This window comes from Lynx rufus, unplaced genomic scaffold, assembly GCF_022079265.1.
Source record: "Lynx rufus isolate CCGP_SWC_20201006 ecotype Redwood Valley unplaced genomic scaffold, mLynRuf1.p SCAF_10, whole genome shotgun sequence".
NCBI classification, from domain to species: domain Eukaryota; kingdom Metazoa; phylum Chordata; class Mammalia; order Carnivora; family Felidae; genus Lynx; species Lynx rufus.
This window is the reverse complement of record NW_025814824.1, coordinates 8477465-8500879: the sequence shown is the minus strand read 5'-3', so window position 1 is coordinate 8500879 and position 23415 is coordinate 8477465. Positions and strand designations below refer to the sequence as shown.

At 42.4% G+C, this 23415-nt stretch overlaps 1 protein-coding gene across 1 annotated transcript in view; it reads right to left on the bottom strand.

Moving 5' to 3' along the window:
• PUM3 (pumilio RNA binding family member 3) overlaps positions 1-23210 on the bottom strand; it is a 38896-nt gene extending 15686 nt beyond the window's left edge. Inside the window, exons 1-12 of the mRNA XM_047101506.1 lie at positions 22768-23210; positions 21233-21451; positions 18357-18492; positions 17678-17753; positions 16121-16214; positions 15790-15856; positions 14360-14534; positions 13312-13415; positions 12232-12310; positions 9976-10074; positions 8814-8867; positions 5029-5109 (exon numbers count right to left, since the gene is read on the bottom strand). Of these exons, the coding sequence (XP_046957462.1) occupies positions 5029-5109; positions 8814-8867; positions 9976-10074; positions 12232-12310; positions 13312-13415; positions 14360-14534; positions 15790-15856; positions 16121-16214; positions 17678-17753; positions 18357-18492; positions 21233-21451; positions 22768-22849 (1266 nt within the window). The 5' untranslated portion in view covers positions 22850-23210. The remainder of the gene's footprint in view (positions 1-5028; positions 5110-8813; positions 8868-9975; positions 10075-12231; positions 12311-13311; positions 13416-14359; positions 14535-15789; positions 15857-16120; positions 16215-17677; positions 17754-18356; positions 18493-21232; positions 21452-22767) is intronic.
• Between the last annotated feature and the right edge of the window lie 205 nt (positions 23211-23415).

The following is a 23415-nucleotide window of genomic DNA, read 5'->3' as shown; positions in this document are numbered from 1 at the left end:
ACACAGACTGGAGTCTGTACTGTGACTAGCATTACTGAACAAATCCATTTATACAAGTGACCGAGCTCAAGGACTTAAAAAAAATATTTAACGGAGTTCTCTTCATTCACCATGACCAATAGTTCTTAGGCCACTATTACTAGGGACACCGCTTGCTGGGGTCACTGAGCAGATACAGTCAATTTGCAGCTGCTTTAAATGCAGCATCAGCATCGATGAAGAACATTCTTATTAGAATTTCCCCACTGAGATGTATGTGAAGACAGATAAAGGAACTCTGTTAAATCGCACAAGTGAATAAAGGCTTTTAAAGTTAGCTGCTTATTCATGGCAAATGAAGGCTGTTTAAGGATTGCATTGAAAACAAAAATGGGCGGGGAAGGAAATAAATGCAGAAAGACTCCACGGAGCAGTTACAAATAATTACACTCTATGACATTTCCAATCAACTAACCAAGAACAATAATCTCCTTTTCTAGTTGTCTGAATTTAAGTAACAAAGGCAATGTCATCCCCACCCCAACTAAGCTCCTGTATAAATGCCCTGATGTTTTCAGACAGGAAAGTCACTGTGAAAAAATTCCTGTATTCTTAAGAGAGAATCTGCAACAGAAAAAAATCGTTCCCCCCCACCCCAACATTCCTATTTCTTGCAACAAGCCCTAATAGATATTCAAAGCCATACGTGTTTGAGCAGCAGGGATTTCTGCAGAAGTGGCTGGGGCCACAGAAAGAATTCAGTCCAACACTGGAGGTTTTCAGATGAGGAACCCATAAACGGGGCAGGTGACCAGCCCGAGGATAGTGGCAGGGCTCTGACTCCATGGAAAGGAATTCTCCGTGAGATAATATATACTTAGATGTTCTGATCTCTTAAATAACTACTGATTACAATGAGGTTAGTAATTTAATGCAAGGAACCGAGCCAAAGATGAAGTTGGTCATCAAGGAGATCACAATGCTACCAAATCTGTGACCCAGACATTGGCAACGCCAGCTCCAGATTCCACACAAGAGCCATGGTTCTCTTTTTAAGATCCCAAGCTTCCCTCATTATCTGCACAAAAGTGTATGGTGCTTCCTGTGATCACCAACAGAAGCTAACACTTGTTAAGAGCTTACCAGGAACCAGAGCCAGTGCTGTGAGCAGAACACCCTTCATCTTAAATACTCTTCACAGCACCTTGACAGAGGTACTAGGGCTCCTTCCATTTCACTAATAAGAAGCCCAAGGTTTACACGAGTGAAGTGACTTGCAGGAGAAGGGTAAAGGTCACTCATCACCAGTTTGTTCTTTGTATTTGAGTATATTTCTGATGTTTGTTTTGTGTTTTATAATGAGTAAGTCACAGGGCTATAAAGTACAGCATAGGGTACAGAGTCAACAATATTGTCATGACCTTGTTGGGGACCAATGGGGACGCATCACCATGAGGAGCACGGAGGAATGTAAATAACTGTGGAATCATTATGCTATACACCTGAAACTAATATAATATTGTATGCCAACTTTACTTCAATAAAAAAAAAAAAACTATGCAAAAACAAAGGGAAAGGTTAGGATGGTAAGTTTGATATTATGTGTACTGTACCGCAATTAAATAGGAAAAAAAAAAAAAAGAACACGAAACCAGGAGCCTCTATCCCTATGGAGCTCAAGTTCCTAGAAGCTGGCAGCTACCTCCTCCTTTCCCCATAGCCCACCCCCCCACACCCGGCCGGGCTCCTCATGTGCCCTCCTGGTCTGTGAACGCGTCTGACTCTGTGAGCCCCAGGTCACGTCATGATTAACCGCTGAATGAATGGAGAGCAAGGACAAACTGCAAGGATGTGGAGAGCAGGTCCGGCTGGGAGAGCAGAGAGCGCTGTCTAGAGACTGAACTGGGGCTTGGTCATAAAAAAGGAGAGCGTAGGCTGTGACTTCCACCTGACATTTCAGGAAAGCCAGTTACTGTGAACAGAATGCTTAGTAACACTAAGCTGTCTTGGCTATTTTTAAAAGCACTGCATAATGCAACAGGTTTTGTGGTGTCTGGGTGGCAAATACCACACGTGACTCTTTGTAAACATCTGTGCAGGGTATCTGGCAACCCATCCATTCTGCTACGTAAACGCCTTAGAAAAACATGGAGACCTACACGAATGCTCATAAAATCACGTGGGATAGCAAAATCTAAAGAGAACTGAAGTATTTTTAAAATTATAAACAATCTAAGTCTCCAACAGAAAACTGGAAAAATTATTCTACTCATAGTACAATACTATTTGGCACTGAAAATCAGGGATTTAGGACAGGGCGGGCAAGTCATGGCCCGTGGGTCAAATCCAACCTGCAGCTTGCTTTCACATATCCTAGGAGATAAGAGTGGTTTTCATATTTTGAAGGGTTGTTAAAGACAAAGACAAAACAAAACAAAACAAAAAAAAACACACAAAAAAACCAAGACTAGGGAACAGAGATCATAAAATGGCTCACAAATCCTAAAATAATTACAATCTGGCCCTTTATGAAAAACTTGCCGACCCCTCCTGAATCGCACAAAGGCAATGCCAAAAGAAAAAAGCAAGGTGCAGAAAAAAACAGGCAAGGCATCGTTTATGGAGAATCTGTAAACATGCAAAACAGTACCATATACATTTACATACAGTGAAAGGGCAAGGCTCCCAAACAACAGAGAATTCATCCCAGTGGGTATGGGGGAGGGTGGGATACACAGTCAGGACAGGTCCACAAAAGGCTCGAACTTCAGTGTGCCTGTCAGGTTTACTTCTGGTCAGATGCTGGGAGGCTGGGTGTCTGCTGCATCATCCTTTGTACCTTTGTGTACATTTAGAAGATAATATATTTTAAAGTATGCATCAATATTCTTCACTTTCAAACAGCAACTGGCCGGTTTGCCTACGTCCTTTTCAGAGGAACGTGCCGTCAGAACAGCCGCACCACACCCACGATTCCAGGGTAAAAACGGATCAATTTTAGAAGCATGTTTATTTTGGAAAGTAAAGCAGGTGGAGAAAGAGGAAGGCTCAGATGACCGGGCTGTGGTTTCAACCTGACGTTTCAGGAAGTCTGGTTACCCCTGAACAGAAGAATGCTTAGTGGCCACACTACGCTTTCTTGGGTATTTGTGAAAAGCACTGAACGCCACACCAGGTTTCGTGGTGGTATCGGCATTCCCGAGTTCCGTCGCTAGCTATAACAGAGCGTAAGGATACACAGTTTCGTCAGTTAGAAGCAAGAGTTCGGCACATGAGGCCACTCTCAGGGAAAGCTGCCCCAAGTATGAGCAAGTCATCAGGAATGTAGCTTAAGTAGTTATGGGAATCAAACCGGTAAGCACAAGGAATCAACACTGTTTCACAAGCAACTTCTAAGTGGGATGAATGCTTGGGCAAAAATTAATCTAGCAGACAACGGAGGCAAATCCTGAAGGGAGCCTGGCCTCTCTTGAAATCCATTTGGAACACTTATGCAAATTGCAGTTGTTGTGAAAATATTAAAACAAAAGCGAACTTTCAATAGCCCAGCCTGTTTCCATTTTCGTGAAACAACTTTATTCATTTTGCCAATTTATGGCCTCACATCTCTGTCACCGGAATGAAAAACAATCATTATTGATTGGAGTCAAAAGGGTAATAAAGTCACAAGGAACATGCCAAAATACTCAGTTTGTGACATGAAAGTCTTGCCAACTTGTTTCTTCCCACAATCCTACCCCAAAGAAAGTCATCGCAATCTTAAAACAGTCAAGGGGAAAGTCGCAACATGACAGCGAGGGCATGAGAAATTCACACACACTGGGACCGACATCTGGCATCTACCCCTGGACCAGCTGGTCCCTTTTTTCTACTACACCAGCTCTACCGGTCCAGACTGGCTGCACAGAGAGGCCACAGCACCACCGCATGCCAACAGGTAAAGTCTCTTTCTGAACGTCCACTAGGGAGAAGCTGCTTTTGTCACTAAGATTGGCCGAAGGGCCCCACCTGTATGTACGAAACAAAGGTTCGTGTAATCCAAGTCTATACAGATCATACTGTTTTAAGAGGCTTCTAATTTTGGTCACTGCTACCAATGTTGCAACTGCTCATCCCTACCCCCGTGACCTCTGTCATGTACCCCACACCGTTTATGCACTAGAAAGAAAGGAAGGGAAGGGAAGAAAGGATCACATAGTCCGAAGTCAGAAAAAGAGGCAGGCATCGCAGAATGCCAAAAGGACAACTTAGTTTTCCTGAAGGCAAACTTAGGGTTAAATGAACTGCATTTCTTTATTACCACTTCATGGTTGCTGGACCAGGCTACAAGGAACTGCTGAAATGAAAAGGAATTTTCTGAGAATTTTTAATAGGACTCCGACAAAGCTTTCACGGAAGCTCTAAGGAGTATTGCAATCGAGGGAGTTTTATCAGCTCCATCCAGGAAGGGGCACTGATAAGTTGGGTAATTGTGCACAGGTCGTTTCTCCAAAGGAAGGAGAGAAAGGTCATGGGCATCCGCTCCCTGTGGGTTCCTGACTAACTGCAGAATTACTATGGCAATGAATTTCTGAGCAAACCCGAGCACTGCGTTGCTAATTTTTCATTTAGCATGTCCTGTGGTCTGACAGCCATGTTATCCTAATTTAACCAGTCTTTTGCAAATTTAAAATAATATTATTAATATCAAGTTACAGTATTGTTGTTTTATACAGGAAAGAAGCAAGTGTCCAAAACAGACTTAACTGAGTCAACTAAAATAATAAATAAAAACTTGGTGGTAATCATTTTGCAATAAATGAGTATCTCAAATCAACACAATGTATTCCTTAAATTTACATAATGTTATACGTCAACTATATCTTATTAAAATCAGAAAAACAAATAAAAACAAATGAAATACTAAACAAACAAACAAATTAATAAATAAAACTAACAAAATACTGGCAGAAAGCACACTTCCAGGTCTTTACACTTACAGGTATGAAGTCAAACTGACACAGCCACAAATTTAAGTTCTATCCAAGACCATCAGAATTAATTACTTACTGATATGATTATCTGCTTCACAAGCTTAGTATCATCAATACAATCAAATGCCGCCAATAAGACCAAATGGGAGTACTGGCCCTGTAAGAAACGGAAGCCAGGAAAGGTCAGAAACCTGTACAGCCTCTCCCCTTTAGTATACCCGTGGAGTCACTTTATAAAGATTATCAACCCAACGACTATCTAAAGTGATAGAAACAAGACAGATAAAAGCCATTCAAAGGAACTTCCCCTCTTATCAGGACTTAGTTAATGATATTCTAGGTTGATTACAAGAAACAAAGAAAAGCAAAAGCACATTCTTCAGTATCAAATAGGCGAGACTCACTTGTTTTTTAACCAGGATGTAACACCTCTCAAAAATAAGTATCCTGTTAATAAATTACTACTTGAAATTAAACTCAAAAAAGTTCAAGTGGAAGTGGGAAAAAACCCCAAGAATGTAGAACTACGTATATATAATTTCAATCATGAAAAAGAAAGTATATAAACTCAGATATAATCACATATAAGATACAAAATACACATGTGTACATAGAAAATCCTGGAATGAAGGACACTGTAATAGTTTCATTTTCTTTTGTATATTGTCTAATTTCTTTCTTTTTTTTTTTTAACGTTTATTTATTTTTGAGACAGAGAGACAGAGCATGAGGAGAGGGAGACACAGAATCCAAAGCAGGCTCCAGGCTCCGAGCTGTCAGCACACAGCCCGACACAGGGCTCGAACTCACAAACTGCGAGATCATGACCTGAGCCGAAGTCCGATGCTCAACCCACTGAGCCACGGCGGCGCCCCTATTGTCTAATTTCTTTAAAATAATCCTGTTTGATTAGAACAGAAACACTAAAAAAGTAAACTAAAAAAATATATTTATATAATGAATACGAGAATTAGGTAAAAATAACTGCTTTTAATATAGCAGCACAAGATCAAAACATGTCCGTGGTGACTTAAAGGTCACCTCTTGAAATAAGAGAATTACTTCCGCGATGCTGACACTGTTCCAAAGTTTAAGAACTTCTACTTTATGAAAAAAAGCGTTTTCACAGCTTGTGGCATATTCTTTTTGTATCCTAGGTAATGATATCAATCATTTTTACTTGGAGAGGGTATGTGACTTCTGAAAGTACTCATTCAGAGCCACGTATAAAGAACATGGCAGGTAATAATGTTTCAGTTAGAAACTAACCAGAGAGGGACGCCTGGGTGACCCAGTGGGTTAAGCTTCTGACTCTTAATTTTAGCTCAGGGTCACGATCTCACAGGCATGAGATCGAGCCCCATTTAGGGCTCCATGCTGAGCGTGAAGCCTGATTAAGATTCTCTCTCCCTCTCTTTCTACCCCTCTCCCTTGCTCACACACACACTCTTTCTCAAAATAACTAAACATTAAAAAAGAAAAAACTGGAGAAAACTGACAAAGTCTAACATCGTTACCATAAAGACCAACCCTACTAAAAATGGGCAAAGAACATAGTTCACAGAAAACATGGGACAGCTGGCTTTAAGCATAGCCAGCTTAATTAATACTTATTAAGGACAATAATTAAAACAACGAAATACCATTTTCCACCTATCATATAGGCAAAAGTGAAAACTCTTGCTAATATACTAACTTGACAAAGGTTTGAGAAAAACAGGCGTGCTCGTCACTGATGAGAATGTACAGTCATTCGACTTCTTTGAAAAGCCAAGTGACAACATTCATAAAAACTTTAAATGCACATACTTTCAGATCTAGCAATTCTATCTCCAGGCATTTATCTTCCGCAGAGGCACAAAGGGCATGTTCTTTAGCAGTACTAGAAATAACAAAAAACTAGAAACTACCCAAGTATCCCACAGTCGGGCCTGGTTAACTGAGTTATGGAAGTCCTATAATGAAACACTATCCGGTCATTAAAAAGAACGAGGGAGGTACAAAGTGTGTGTGTGTGTGTGTGTGTGTGTGTGTGTGTAGAAATAAAAGGACCCTGAGGTGAATTAAGAGAAGCAAACAAAGCATAACAATGTGTACACAGCACACAACCACCAGTCTCTGATTTTTTAAGTCCCACACACAGAAGCATGCCCACATACACAGGATCTCTGGGTGAATACAAAAGAAACTGGAACAGAACATCAGTGGCAAAAAGACACCTCTACAATTACAGCTGGAGATTTTTAGTACACTTTTCTCAGCACCTGATGGAAGCAGCCAAGGAGAAACAGATCAGTAAAAACGCTGATGAGATGAACAACGCTGTCAACCACCCTGATCTGACATTTATGGAATACCACACGCACCAATTCCACAAAACAAACTCTCCTCAAGATCCTGTGACAGACCACAGGCCAGGCCACAAGATGATAAGTCTTTATACGTGTAAAAGGACTGAAATAAGAGAGTATGTCAAGAATCCCCAATATGTGGAAAATTAAACATGTCTAAATAACCATAAATTAAATCCATGGGCAGTTACTAGTTTATCTCCTCTCTTTAGAAGCAACTCCGTGGGATAAAAAAGGCACTGCGCTGTCCATTTCTTGTTACCATTACAACGCCTTGCTGGGATCAGGTTCTCCAAAACAAAACAAAAACAAAAACCCCAAAACTGTTTATACAACTGTAAAATTAAAACAAATCTAATTTTATTATTTAAGAATGTGTTTTACTTTTGGGGCTACCTGGATGGCTCAGCCGGTTAAGCATTAGACTCTAGATTTCAGCTCAGGTCATGAACTCATGGTCTGTGGGTTCGAGCCCTGCATCGGGTTCTACACTGACAGGACAGAGCCTGCTTAGGATTCTCTCTCTGTCCCTCCCTCCCCTCACTCTCTCTCTCAAAAAGAGAGAAAGAAAGAAAGAAAGAAAAAAGAAATGTTTTTTACTATTAATACCTTTCAGAATTTTCTACTAACATTCGGTTTTTACTCATTTCTAATTTAAAATATTCAAATTAAAATGTTAGAAGATTTACTTCACGATGAAAAACAAAGAGTAAAATCTCATATGTTGGAAACAACTCACTAGAGAATCTTTTCTTTCATTTTGTTACAGAAAAGTTACCTGCCTTACATGGCCTTATACTCCCTCCCCGGTCTCCAGCTGCAAACGTCCATAGGCACAGAGTGCCAATTTATCGGTGTCCAAAGTGGCCACCAGCTGCTAGGAGTTCTCTTTGCATTTTTCATAGGATACAGTTGTTGTGGCCAATTTTAGTTCCCCAGTAAATCAGAAGCTTTAACATATGTTTGCTACTATGTATATTCTAGAAATACTATGGAAAACTAGTAAGTATTTAAATACATGGAAATACTATCGTTCGAGGCGATTAATCTCTCTGGAAAAAACTTTTCATACCCTCTATGATTTCATGAGGAGAGCTTTTATAGCATCTCCAAAGGGTTCCAAAGAACCACAAAACTTAACAACTGGAATTTTCTCTGCTGACTTTACAAATTTATTCTAGACAGTAATTTCCACGTTTAATAACATAAATGGACAGATTCATTAAAGAAGTTAAATATCAGGTCTTCAAAAATATCTAATAAAAATGGAAAGTTGTCACAGTATGAAATTAAATGCAAAAAGGAGAAATCTCATTTAGTATAAACTTAATGCCATAAAAAGGCAGATGCACAGAAAGAGATTGTACTAAAATAATGAATAATTTTCTTGTTGGCAATTTTCTGAAGTTTTCAAATTTTCTACAATAGACGTGATTTCATTTCATTAAAAATAACAAAAAGACAAAAAGCAAACAAAAAATAACAGAAATTGTACTTTTCTTATACTTACATTAGCCACCTTTTCAACGTAAGTCTTCATTGTTTTCACAATCACTTTCCTGTCCTTAAAAGAGAAAAGTTAATTTCTTGTAGTTATGGATTAAAAACTACATGGCCAAAAATGTCTAGAATGCTAAATTTCCACCAGTCTGACACACTTTTCTCATGAGTGAAAACAGGTACATGGCCAGAACCAAAAAAACGGCAATATACTTTAAGTCCTTCCAGAGCTATTCCAATCCTATTAGACCTGTATGTGACAATCCATCGTGACCTAAGTACGGAACCCTAAAGTTATTAGCTGTGAGGCAAACCCAGTGGAAATACCTTCTTTTACAGGGAGAACGGAGAGATCTCTTTCAGCGTGTGAACTGACTGGAAATGTGTAAGGGTGCAGCATACAGACAGTATTCAATACTTATTGGTTCACCAGAAACTCAAGTGGTATTCATTTAAAAAGTGGGCAAAGCACAACACTTTTACAAGACAAAATTATACTGATCAAGGAAATGTGGATCATTTCGTGTTGAACTCCTGCAACTAACACGGATCTTTACCTCATCCCTCAAAGTACTGAACACCCACGAGAGCATCATCTCGCGTGTTCGTCATCTCCTCCCGCCTCTCCCTCCCCCACTAAGATCACTGAATGAGGAATCAAAGAACCTGACAGGTACCAAAACTTCTATACGGGTAAGCCTGATATACATATTGTTTCTACTTGCTTGACAGGTCCCTTCCCAAATAAAGACAACTCAAGCTTTTTGTACTTTAAATTTTTTTTTTTTTCAACGTTTATTTATTTTTGGGACAGAGAGAGACAGAGCATGAACGGGGGAGGGGCAGAGAGAGAGGGAGACACAGAATCGGAAACAGGCTCCAGGCTCTGAGCCATCAGCCCAGAGCCCGACGCGGGGCTCGAACTCACGGACCGCGAGATCGTGACCTGGCTGAAGTCGGACGCTTAACCGACTGCGCCACCCAGGCGCCCCAAGCTTTTTGTACTTTAATGAAAACTCCAACAGAGAAACACTAGGCCCTAAGAAAATCCAATTCCTGGGAGGCCCTGAGGCTCAACTTTGCAAAGATAATGTTGATACACATCAGGGCAAAGACCAAAGGAGCGGGAAAGTGGAGGGGAAGGCGGTTCAAGCCGCGAGCGACACACTCACCTTGGGCGTGCCGTGCCACAGGCAGTGCATGGCCACTCTGGCGCCATCGTGTGTGTGTGCCAGGTATATTACTGCCTCGCGGATGGCTTCGATCACTTCCTGGGGAACAAACGCCACCACGGCTTTATTTTGTCCTTTCCTCCTGCCTTTTTAAAATCTTCTACTGAGAACCAGTTATACACAGAGAATCACAGAGAGTAGAGGTGGAGAACAATTTCATTTTTAATCGTATAGAGACGCGTGCAGAAAACACAACCTTTTCCTACACCTCTTTTTCGTCATCGAGGGCAGTGAATACCGGTGGTACGCGATTTCTATTAAAATACCCGAGGAGTTTTACCAATATCTATTCAGAAAAGTATGTATGTGTGTTGTATATTCTAAAAGATTTTTCAAGAAAAATAAAGCTACGAAGTGGCTGTAGAAGGAGGGAGTTTTTAATAGTAAAGCCAGATAAAAAAGATACAATATTATTCCCTAAAACGGTCGTGTGTGTAATGCGCAGAAAACAAAACACTAATTTGGGCTGAAAAAGTTTCTCTTTTTCAGTCTGTCACTGGATTACTTCTAGAAATCATTTTCGTCATTCACCGTAAAAACACTCAACTGATATTTCCCTAAGAATAATGAGTCTGTTAGACTAGGTCCTCATTTATCAATGACCCCTTTAGTAAAATCCCAATTATTAATGCTTTACAAGGTAATTTAGCGGATTTTTAATCTTTCTGCATGGTCAATGTACCTAATTTCTTAATTGTATCTGGGAAGCCTAGCACATAGAGGTAAATGAGTTCTGACAGTTCTGCTAGGCCTCACGTTAGTCTGTTCCCGACTTAAAAATTTATATTAAATAAATAAAACATATACAAAGTCTCCGACCAGGAAAGAGACTATTTTCTTCAATAAGAAATACGTGATTTCATCTGTAACGATTTTGTAATCTTTTTTTTTTTTTTTAATTTTTTTTTTTTCAACGTTTATTTATTTTTGGGACAGAGAGAGACAGAGCATGAACGGGGGAGGGGCAGAGAGAGAGGGAGACACAGAATCGGAAACAGGCTCCAGGCTCTGAGCCATCAGCCCAGAGCCCGACGCGGGGCTCGAACTCACGGACCGCGAGATCGTGACCTGGCTGAAGTCGGACGCTTAACCGACTGCGCCACTCAGGCGCCCCACGATTTTGTAATCTTATCCCAGGATGGGTCCCAGAAATACAGCGCTCAGCTTACATATCTAAACTTATGAATCTATTCAAAGCTATCCAGTTGGAGAGTTAATGCCCCCAGGGCCAGGGAAGATTTGTCCCATTACTGTACATTCACACGAAGTTCCCAATGATGTTCTGTGATTAATACATTCAACACTAAAAAATAAATAATAATGACAAAGATTTTCCACCACTGACTATATTCCAGTGCTCATATTCTCGTATCTCAAAGTACTGTCCCGCCTTAAAATATCCAGGACTGTGAGATACTGTGCCCTGCAGAAAAGAGAGAAATCCCCAAAAGTGAAGCAGCACCTGCTACAGTCGTTGAACCACAAGCTGAGGTGAGCAGCTTACTCTTGGAAAATTCTCTTCTCTATGCCAACTTGTGAGAGGGTCAAAATTCCTATGAATGTTTAATCTGGCGTATTTGTTAAAAAGCAGTCAGGGTTATTATTTTAGTTACCCCTTACTAATAAAATGAGGACGAATGGGCAATGTGGTCACGGTTTGATGAGGCAAGCAAAGTTCAGGGGAGTAAATGATGAATTCTCATTTGTATTCCCATCGCTGACCTGAAGGGCAGTACAAATTACCTTCCCGCTCTGTTCCTTACCTTCTATCATATGAGGTCCAGTCTCTCATGGTCCATTTAGTTTTACATGAGTGTCCTCCCCTAACCTTTTCAGGTCGACGTGAATTTTGTATCAGCACGGGTGAATTTCAAACTACTTGAATGCCAAGTATCTATCCGTTAATTTTCAGTGTGGTTAGCTGGAGGACTGGCTTATAATTAAAGTATCTGGCTTATAATTAAAATATAAAAACCCAACAAAATTCATAAAACTACAGTCAATTCCACAGTCTTCTGGCAAATATCTACAGAGAATTGGTAGACTCGTTCAAAGGGAGTTTAGTGCTTTATCTTCTCTAAATAAGGAAACAACTCTTTAAAATTTCCAAAAGACAATGTCCATCAAAGCAGTGTTTTACATTTTAATGTGGCTCTTCCTCTATGTTTGGTTTAAAAACTAAAGGCAAGAACTTACTGATCTTAGCTTGGCAGGTGCGTAGGTAAAGAAGTCCAAGAATACTTTATGCACCAATGAGTGCTTAATCACAGCTTCCCTGAAAGACAGACAAGGAGAAGAGAATATGTCAGATCTGGCACTACAATAATAGGGACACAGATAACCTCAGTCGTCCTAAAATACTCAAAGTAAAATGGTTTTAGAAAATGTTGTCTGTCACAAGACAGAGTGCATCTTTTCAGTAATACACTAAGAATTAAAAACGACAACAACAACAACAACAAACTTTTAGATGATAAAAATCTTTTAGTGTCGTCCACTAGAACCAAAACCAGAGCACAAATGTCCAGTATCTCTAGAAGAAATCATCATTCCAAATAACTTTCTCCCATCTTCAATAAGGACATCTACATTTTCTTACCCAACAATGGACTTGTGATTAGGAATCCCTATGTGCATCTATTTTTTTATAGCTGTTTTCTGTCAACCACCCTTCACAACGCTTAGTTTCATAAAATAATCCTAGCACAATTAAAACATGAACAGAAGGAAACAGTATCAGTGACCTCAACAACACCGAATCGATCTAAGCTTCTTAGCGCAACACGTGCTGAATTCAGACGTACGGTGGAGGCTCACGGTCAAGGCACCAAAGACCTGGAGCTGATAAGAAGTATCTACGCAGCTGGCAAACACATGTGGCCTTTATGGGCAAAGCACTGCTTCTGAGTGTTTTGGAAATATTAACCCATTTAATCTTCATAATCCTCCTCGAAACGTGTACTACTATTATCCCAAATCTTGTAGATGTGGAAACTGAGGCACACAGAGGTTAAGTTATTCAACGTCACAGCTAATAATTGAGGGGGGCACCAGGATTCACAACCAGGCAGTTTGGGTCGCAAAGGATACCCCTTAACCACTCCACTATGGTACAAACTCCAGGGAGGCCATATGCCTGAGCATCTAAGTTTTATGATCCAATTCAAATAATTGAATCTATTTGGGTAACTATCTACCTTTCCTCTGCAAGGGTTATAGAACAATTTCTTCCTTCGAATGCCATCTGTTAAGAAAAGACAAAAATAGCTTTCTTACTTTTGGGCCATTGGAGTTAGAATCTGCTTCATTTCATCCATGATAAGCTCTAGCTTTTCGGGCTGTACCTCTAATACTTTGTCCAGAGTTGGGTGATCCGTAGACTGCAATGAGAAAAAAAAAAAAAATCAAACTCCTTTAAATTTAATCGAGTTTCTTCAACATCACAGCAGAGACAAATCAATTATAGTTATTTTAAGTAAACTCAATATAAATTTCCGATTTCCCACATTCACATAACGAACGCCCGGCTGTAGATACCCTCACAGAGTAACCTGATTTTCTGGTTCCCACTCTATACACCCATCAACGTATTTAAACAACCGTCCAACTCAGCCAGTCAACAGGCACCTTACCTGGCACGTACTTCATCGTAAGATCAGGTAGTCAGCTCACAAATCCTTGCCACCATGGATATTTCCAGAGTGACAGTTACAAAAGAAACGAGCTAGGAGCTGGACCTGACTGGGGGAAGCAATCTCTGGAGAGAGATGGGTACATTTAGGTCCCAAGGTCTGAAATAGACCCTTTCATCGTCCTAGTCCCCTCATTGGCCTCTAACGGATTCAACCCTGTACCGTGCCCAAGGCTGGTTCTCTCTACTCCCTTTCCTCCCTGGATTCCACCTAGAGAAGGACAGTCCACACACAGGAAGAAACACAGAAGGCAGCTACAGGGAGCCCGATACACGTGAGCCCAAGCTGGTTAGGGGGTGGTTACAAAGCTCTGCTAACTATGAAGAGACCTCTACCTCAGTCCAGCAGAAACGGATGTCCTGAAGCATTACGCAGGGAACTCGGGAGAGAGGAACAGTGCAGTCTAATTTAAAGGGGATTCAGACATCGTGCCCCGGAAGAAAGGGAAATGGAAGTCTGATCATTTGCTCATCACACCAGAGACAAAATAATCCAAGAGAACGAAGAGTAGGAGAATCTCTTAATGGACCAGACAAAGCAAAAATAGAACATTCTGAGACCAGGGCACTGGAAGGTCAGGAACGGCACACGGAAAAAGTAAAAGCGCCAGTGAGAATGTTCTGGAAGGTCACCTTGTAGAGCTGAAACGTGTTCCCGTAGAGCTCCTCCGTCAGCATGTTCCTCTGCTCCAAGACGGCCCTGTCATTGTACGCGTACTCCACGATGGAGGACGCCTCCGCGTGCCGCAGCATCTTCCTCACGTGCCCTTTGAAACTTCTCATGATCTCTGCAATCTGCGGCTTACTCCTAAAGCCGGGGATGGCGGGAGAACATCAGCGACAGGAGGAGGAAGTGGGGCGGCCACAAAACCCAACTTCTCCTGAAACCGGCCCATTAGAACGCGGGGCGGCCCACCTGGGGCAGGAGAGCCACCCGCCTCCTCCCCCCGCTCCATTATCCCTTACTGGCCTTGTCCTCCCCCCCCCCCCCCCAGCTCCCAGCTTGCTCAGGAGCTGCCTCACCCACCCGCCATTACTCCCCAGCTCCCAGCCTGCTCAGGAGCCAACTTGCTCCTGGCCGCTGAGACCTGACTTTGCCAAGCAGCTGAAAGATCCTGAGCAAGTTACTTGAATTCTGTGACTCAGCTTCTTTGGTCACGTCACAGACAGAACATGGTCGAGGTAAGAGGTGAATGACTTAAATGCACAGAGAACTGTGGCCAGCACTGTGTTCCTAGCGCCAGGAGCCCGTATTAAACTGTCTGGCATGAAAAAGTAGGGGAGACGGAGAGAAAGGGAAGGTGAAAGACCAAGAGGCCAGGAAACAGGATCGTCTAATTGAAACAGGACTTCAGGGTGCCTGGGTGGCTCAGTCAGTTAAGCGTCTGACTCCTAATTTTAGCTCAGGTCATGATCTCGAAGCTTCATGGGTTCAAGCCCCACACAGGGCTCCGTGCCAATGCTATGGAGCCTGCTTGGATTCTCTCTCTCCCTCTCTCTGCCCCTCCCCACTTGTGCTGTCTCCGTCTCTCTCAAAATAAACAAACTTAAAAAAAAAAAAAAAAGGACGTCATTATAAGTATTTACGTTACATTCTAACATGATCAAGCAGCTGATAATTATAGACAGAAACACATTTTTTGAAAATTCTGTCAACTGAACTTTTCTATGGTTAGCACATCTGGGCACGTGGTGCTCAAACAGAGAAGTCAGGGCAAGCCGCAATTCCAGCTACTTTAGGAAGTGTTCCCATCCGGACGTTCCCTAACCTACTGACCCCGCCGGGCCTCCTCCCCTTCCCCTCCCAGCCCTGCACCTTCTAAATACGGGTAATGAATTCTAAGCTAATCATTCAATTTCTCTTCCTTCAGGATGTCAAAATAAGAGTGGAGAAGGCAGTATCATCATTCACATTACTTGGATAATTGTTTTTCACACCATGCTCCCCAGCAACACGACAAGCATCTGCCCCGGGCTGGTGATTATGATCCCAGACCAAGTGCCCAAGTGTTGTCCACGCCTTTAAAAGACTAACGACAATATATGTTATAAACAAAACTCACCCGTACATGAGAAATTTCTTAACAATATTTCTGGAATACTTAGCTTTACTCAATTGGACAAAATCATCTGAAAAACAAAATACATTATCATGAGCTGACAAGCTCACGTCGGCCCTCCAGTATCAGAGAACTGTGTAAACACACAATCCTGGGAACAAACAACTCTCTTACTCGCCCCACGCAAAGAACACATAGAAACAAAAAGAGGTCCTGCAGAGAACACATTGCTTTCCCTCAACAAGGATGATTTTCCAGGGCAGTCCCAGGTATCTCAAGAGAAAAAGTGACTTATTGTAAAGCATCACGATTAATCTCAACAGAAGAGACCTACCTCGCAGCTCCTCAAAAGCCTGTTTTCGCTGTTCTTCGTTACCATACTGAATGTAACACTGGATCACACGAGTGGAGTCATGAGCAAATGCCATCTGCAGGGAAGACAGTTCGGGCTGTTAGACGGATCTCTCTGAAGAGTTCTATCACAGCACTTCTGTTTTGCTGCTACTTTCCTTCCCAGGAACAAGGGAGGGTCTTCATGGACAAAATCAAACCTAGGTTACTCGGGAGTACAAATGCTCGTTTTAATTGTACAAAATGACATTCCTTGGTTCTGCCGCTTACCGTCCAACACTGGGACAGATTTAACCATCTTGCAAGATTCCTACCATTATAATTAAAAACAAAGCAAATCAAACCAAACCTCTTTAATGGTTATACATACTATTATTTCCCATGGCTCTGAAAGTTACTTTGCCTAAAGGAAATTTTCCAATTCAAAAATTTTATTATTCTCTGATTTTTTTTGTTTACGTAAGTGATCTAAGAATGTCTGGCCTTGGCAACATAAGGTATAGACAGAAGACTGATCTAAAAGCCTTGCTACACGAGTAGCAAGTCATTTTCTGACTTGTTGGAACTAAAAAATTTTAAAGCCAGAATGAGCAACAAATAAAAAGCACTCTTTAATTTTTTTTTTTTCAACGTTTATTTATTTTTCGGACAGAGAGAGACAGAGCATGAACGGGGGAGGGGCAGAGAGAGAGGGAGACACAGAATCGGAAACAGGCTCCAGGCTCTGAGCCATCAGCCCAGAGCCCGACGCGGGGCTCGAACTCCCGGACCGCGAGATCGTGACCTGGCTGAAGTCGGACGCTTAACCGACTGCGCCACCCAGGCGCCCCTAAAAAGCACTCTTAAAGTAGACTGGTGGGGCGCCCACGTGGCTCAGTTGGTTAAGCATCTGACTTCAGCTCAGATCATGATCTTGCGATTCCTGGGTTCGAGCCCCGCATCGGGCTCTGCGCTGATAGCTCAGAGCCTAGAGCCTGCTTCAGATTCAGTGTCTCCCTCTCTCTCTGCCCCTCCCCTGCTCACACTCTTTCTCTCTCTCTCTCAAGTAAACATTAAAATAAGCAAATAACATGGCACAGTAAAGAATCATTTTGCATAACTGATTATTTACGGTTACTGATCCACGAGTCCTGCGGTGAGGATCTGATTTATCCAGTAGTTGTGAGGGGGGTGGAGGTGGTATATGAAATACAACTTTTCAGGGTGCCTGGGGCTCAGTTAAGTGTCTGACTCTTGGTTTCGGCTCAGGTCATGAACTCATGGTTTGTGAGTTCGAGACCCATGCCAGGCTTGTTGATTAAGTAAAATTTTTGAAAATGAATTTTTAAAAGATCATTGATATTTTACTAACTCCCCAGGAGTAAGGTCCCTCACTACGAAAGGTTTTATTTACTCAGTATCATAAAAGGTATTTGAAATTTGGGCCCAAATACATTTAAAACTGTATCGCGCCTATTGTGAACGGTCGGTCACCCAGCCTTTACTGAGAGCGGGCTGGTTTCAGTTGTTACAAATGCCATTACCAGCCTGCCCTACTTACTGTTTTAATCTTCCCTTGAATCAGCTTCTGCAAATCACCCATCAACTTGACTCTCTTTTCTTTGTCACAGTCTTTTCTACAAACGAGAATAAAGGAGGAGGAATCACGGCTGAAGTAAAGACGTTATTTCCAACACAAGAAACTAAAAACCACGCCAGGGTACGGCCGCCCAGTTAGAGGGATTTTTCTCTCCGGAGGCAGCGGACCTCCGAGGTGAAAATTACTATTCCAGAGCAACTGGAGAAAAGTGATTTTCTCAAAGACAAGAACTCATGTCACAAGGTATAATTTTATGCATCAGCTTACATCTTCATGGCCCAAACCTCAAATGTCAAGAAAACAATAAAACAAGTCCAAGACACCAAAGGCTTAAGTATCTCAAAACCTAGCTGGTAGGAAATTGTCCTTCATTTTCTCAGAACTCTCCCAGGAAGAAATTTCCAACCCATTCTAATTCTCATACGTTTTCATAAACATATGTGACATCATCCTATGGATCCCACACGCGTGTGCCGTGGGCAGACATCTGATACCGAGGTCTCTCCTGGAGCGCTGGGTTCTCCGCGAATATCCCAAGCGCCGCGCAGTTTACCTTAGGACATCTCGCTATGAACGAGGGGTGCCCACAACCCTCCACCCTCTCAGAGGGACTAACGAAGAGGCCGTCAGGTGGCACTACCGTCGTAAGGTCTCCCAAATCTGCTTCGCACGAACAACGATGTCATAGTTGGTTTTATCACTGAGCTGTCTGCTCTGTTTCAGTTCCTTCTTCTTCTTTTTGAAGTCATCCCACTTCGGTTTCTTGGCCGCTGATTCTGGTCAGTAGAGAAATTATTTTCAATTACATTAGTTCCAAGTGCCACAGACCACTATCAGTCAGGTACACAGGGCAATCACTTATCGGGATCAACACTCCTTGTAAAAACTAAAAGGGGAAAAACGTCATTCCCCGTAAACTTATACTTTCCTTCACTTTCTGAGCAGTTTATACATTGTAAATTTAGTTGAAACCAATCAACCATTCGGTCACCAGCTTTGTACCGATTCTTAACAAGACACCTATTAAGAATAAAACAAAACCAAAAGGACTATAAAAGGAACTGAAAAGGGTTAAGCTTCTTTTTCAATTATAAAATAAAAATTCTACTTTAAAACACCACAATCATTGGACTTCAGGTATAATCAGTTCTTAATGTAAACAAAATTCAGTCCAAACTAAAACAGGGGGGGAAAAATTATTAACATTCTCAGTACTCTGAGGGTTGTTATGTACCTTTGAACTTTTACAACAATGCTGTGAGGAGAACACTATTAATATGCCCTTTTTCCCATCAGAGGAACAAAGGCACTAAATAGTTCCGTTCCTTGTCCAAGGTCAGGCACATCCTAAGTGGTAGAACCAGTGGGAACCCGAGAGACCGCTCTCAAACTTCCTGCCCTGCTCCCTCTTACTCAGACCTATGCATAATCAAAATTTCTAAGTCTTCTCCAGAGTAATGCTCTGTAAATCTTTTATCTTCCAATGAGTATTTTGTTTCCTTCAAAATCTAAGGAACTTATCAACTGAATCAAAAAACCCCATAAGGCCTAACAAAGAACAATTTAATAAAACAGGTATTATTTACGCAAGTGTCCTGCAAAGAACCCTTTGGAGAATTACTGACTTCTAAACCTCTTCCCTTCTAGGATTGGAAAATGCACTCATCATAAAACACCTAGAAAATGCAACAACATCCTATCACCTCAAAACCTACACAATGACCGGCAACTTCTATTTCTTCTTGCCATTTCCCTATGCCTGTTTTATATTCATCTTTAAAAATTCCGGATCTTACTGCTTCATTTCAACGTTATTATACTGTAAGCATTCTTCCATGAAACAAAATTATTTCTCAAGAACGTAATTTGTAGTAATTTTTAACGGCCCGTACAATTTACGACAATGTATTTAATTATTTCCTTTACTGTTTACTTATTTGTTCCCTGCCTGGTAATCAGAGATGACAGGAAAGAGCGGGCGCATTTCCCATTCATACTAGGTGCACTGTTCGTGGTGCACTGTATGGAAGAAGGCAAGGGCTGCTCCGGAGCTCGTGTAATTCCACAAAGCTCTGGGCGCCCTTGACACCTGCCACACTAGGTTGCAACACACGTTCACAACTTCCGGGATCTCTAGTACCCAACCTCCCTCAGTTGCCGATATAAAAACATGAGAAAACCCAATCAGAGTCAGGAGCCGATCTCCCACAGCAGAAGGAACCAGGGCCACAGGTCTTCACGGGAGCAGGCACGTGTTCAAAATGCGGTGGCGAGAACTCTAGCAGGGAAACAGACTTAGCACCTGCTAGAGAGGCTACGAGAAACAGCAACTCTGGGGGGGCGGACAGGGTGGAGAGAAGGATGAAGAGACAGGGATGGAGAGAAAACAGGCTTGCTGGAGCATAAAAGGATCCTGCCAGCCGAATGAGAAACAATGGGATTTCCCTTCCTTCTTCCGTCCCCACCTCCCCGTCCCCCTCGTGGGCGGTCCTCCACATCTGTCCCCACCTCCCGCCCCCCGGTGAGCAGTGCTCCACAGAGCAGAGCCAGGACCCGGGCTGGGACACCAGACTCAGAAGGCTCCCCGCAGTGGTCTCAGCTGGCAGCAAAGGAGCCGTATTAGAGTTGCCATGTTGAGGACAATGAGGACACTGGAGAGATCCTCGTGACGCTGCAGAGAAGGGCGCATGTCTGTCAGCACATGACATCCGGGAACGGCTTGTCTGAGGCCAGGACCAAACCACGCACAAGTGGCGGAAGGTGGGGGGCGGGGGGGGGGTTCGCCCTGAACAACAGCCAGCAGAGCTCTGGGTGAGGAACCATCCCTTGAACATAACGACGAAGAGAACGATTTGTTTCAAGGGGCACAGGAGCCCTGCCAACGCTTTCATCAGTCAGCAGCTGGTCCTGAGTCTCAACCTGCCATGTGTCCACTACGATGGCCGTGCCCCGTCTCCAGAACCGTGCTCCGGATCCAAGCCGCCTGGTGGGCGGACTCTGTTAGACGGGCCCAAGCTCCCAGAGGGCAGGCTCTACACGCCTCCTGTGGACCAAGGCATCCTTAGCCAAGGGAGATACTGAGCTGAAACACACTGGTTCTGTAAGCTTCTATGTTGCTGATTCGGGGCCTATACCCTTACTGGTTGTTACACTTTTTCGTCCCCATCTCCTGGCAAGGTGCGCAGAAAACTCACGTTTCTTGGTTGAACCATTCAATCAGTCAGTAAAATCTGGCCTACAGAAAGGGACGTTTCACTGAGGTTCTACTGCAGAAAGCTGTCACAGCTCAGCTGAACTCCATGGCCAGGATAACTGAGCAAGAGCCTAGGAGATTAGGCACCCCAAGCACCGGAAGACAACTGTGCCCAGGGAAGGTGCTTTCTGGGGTTTATCTAACCCCATCTACTCCCCACCCCAAATGCTGCCTGTCAAGGAACAAGAATGGAAGGTCTCTACCAATGGCACAACGGTGTCCACACTGTCCACAAAGACGATGCTCAAGGAACCAGTGCTTACCATCACTTTTACCATCCGCCTGGAATTTTCTCTTCCTGTTGAATTTATTTGCCTGCTGGAATTTGTTCTTTGGTATTTTATCCCCTTGCTGCTTATTTTTGAACTGCTTTACACCTTTTTTCCCGGGTTTTGTGGCACATTTCTCGAAGTTCTTAGGTGTGATTTTAGGTCCACCTTCCTTGACAACTTTTCTTGGAAAGGTCTTTGACGAACCAGAATCTAGGGACAATAATAATTATGAGAGTTCAGGGATCTGGAGCCTAGATCTCTTTTATCCACTGGGCTGTGTTTGTTACACAAAAGAACACGCTCTTTAGAGAAACACACTTTGTCTTACTCTTAAATATGGAGAATAGAATTTTTAAAAAAATCAAAACACAATTTTAAAGCTTTTTCTGATTTCTAAAATTAGAATACATGTTCACTAAAGAAAATCGACAAAGTAGGGAAATGCATAATAAAAATTATCCACAAATTCTACAGATAAACCACTGTTGTAAGTCACGCGTATTTCTGCTTTAAGCATATAATTTGATAATATGACATTTTATTTCTATCTCCTGTATTCTACTTTAATGACACCTTGTCATTCAAGTCTTCATACGTTATTTTCAGAGGTTCAATAACATAATAGGGGGTCTAATAAAATGAACACTTAAAATTTAGAAAGTATATATGTTACGGGTGCCTGGGTGGCTCAGTCCTCAGTTGGTGAAGGGTCTGACTCTTGATTTTGGCTCAGATCATGATTTCACAGTGGTGAGACAGAGCCCTATGTTGGGCTTTGCACTGGGCATAGAGCCTGCTTGGGATTCTCTCTCTTCCCACCACCCCCCCCACCCCTCTCTCTCTGCCTCTCCCCAAAGAAATAAATAAACTTCAAAAAAAGGAGAAAGTATGTATTAAATGATGTATCAAATTTAAAGGTTATTTTTTTTACTTAAGGACGTTATTTTATTAAATATCACATGGAATTAAAAGACATTAATTTCTCCAAATTTCTAACTTTGAAAAAAGTTTTTCAAAGCCCATGATACAGGTATTTGATAAAAATCTTTGGCTAACTAAGCTTGCAAACTAAGTACCTCACAAACGAGATGAATCAGTTAGGCACCGACAGAGTCCCTGACTTTTCCCTTCTGCAACACTGACACCTGATGGCGTAATAGCGACTTCACATCCAGAGATCTGGAAGCCGGAGGTCAGCCGGGTTACCAGTAGCAGGCATTGCTCAGGCACAGTTTCTCAAACACGAACATAAAATGTTGCGGTAAATTAATGACAACAATGTGGCAGCAGCATCCGCAGCTGAGATCAGGGGTCTTCCGTGAAGAGAGCACCCCCAATTTTCCAGGCAATGTCTTAAATGTCTTAGTTTCACGGCGAGCTCGCAAACTCGGACACAAGAACTCGTACTTCCCCCTCATCCTAACCCGGGAATACAGACCCATATCTGCTCTAGGCCCCCTCATCCCACCACCCCCTCCTTCCGGTTACAAGGGACACGGCCACATGGTTTGGGAGGACTATCTTACCACTGTTTTTATGAAATTTGTTTTTGTCTTGTGAGGTCTTCACATCTTTTCCTGTGATTTTTTTTTTTCCTTTAACTTCCATTGTAGCAGTTCTGGAAGATAAAACAAAACCCAAAAGGGATCACTGGATTGCTCTCACCCAGTAAGGGTCATCAATCAAGCCACGTTTAGTCCTTGGATTTCATGGATGCAGGACAAATCACCTGGACAGACCATGGGTCAACAAGTCCAGGGACTACGCAGTCACCGTTTCTAAGATTTTAAAAGTGGAAATGACAAGGTACCAACACAAAAATTAAGAACATGTACACCTAGCGTGTGATGTACGTGGAGGCAACACTTTAGCAATAATTCTGGGTAAAAACAGACCATGACATTTAATATGACACAAGTGTCAGTGTTTGTGTTTCTTATAACTTTAGGAAGACTGTGTGATGAGAAACTGACAGGGATGCCTAGGTGGCTCAGTCAGTCAAGCGTCTGACTTCGGCTCAGGTCATGATCTCACGTTCATGAGTTCGAGCCCTGCGTCGGGCTCTGTGCTGACAGCTCGGAGCCTGGAGCCTGCTTCGGATTCTGTGTCTCCCTCTCTCTCTGCCCCTCTAAGCTCATGCACTCTCTAACATTAAAAAGATTTTAAATAAATAA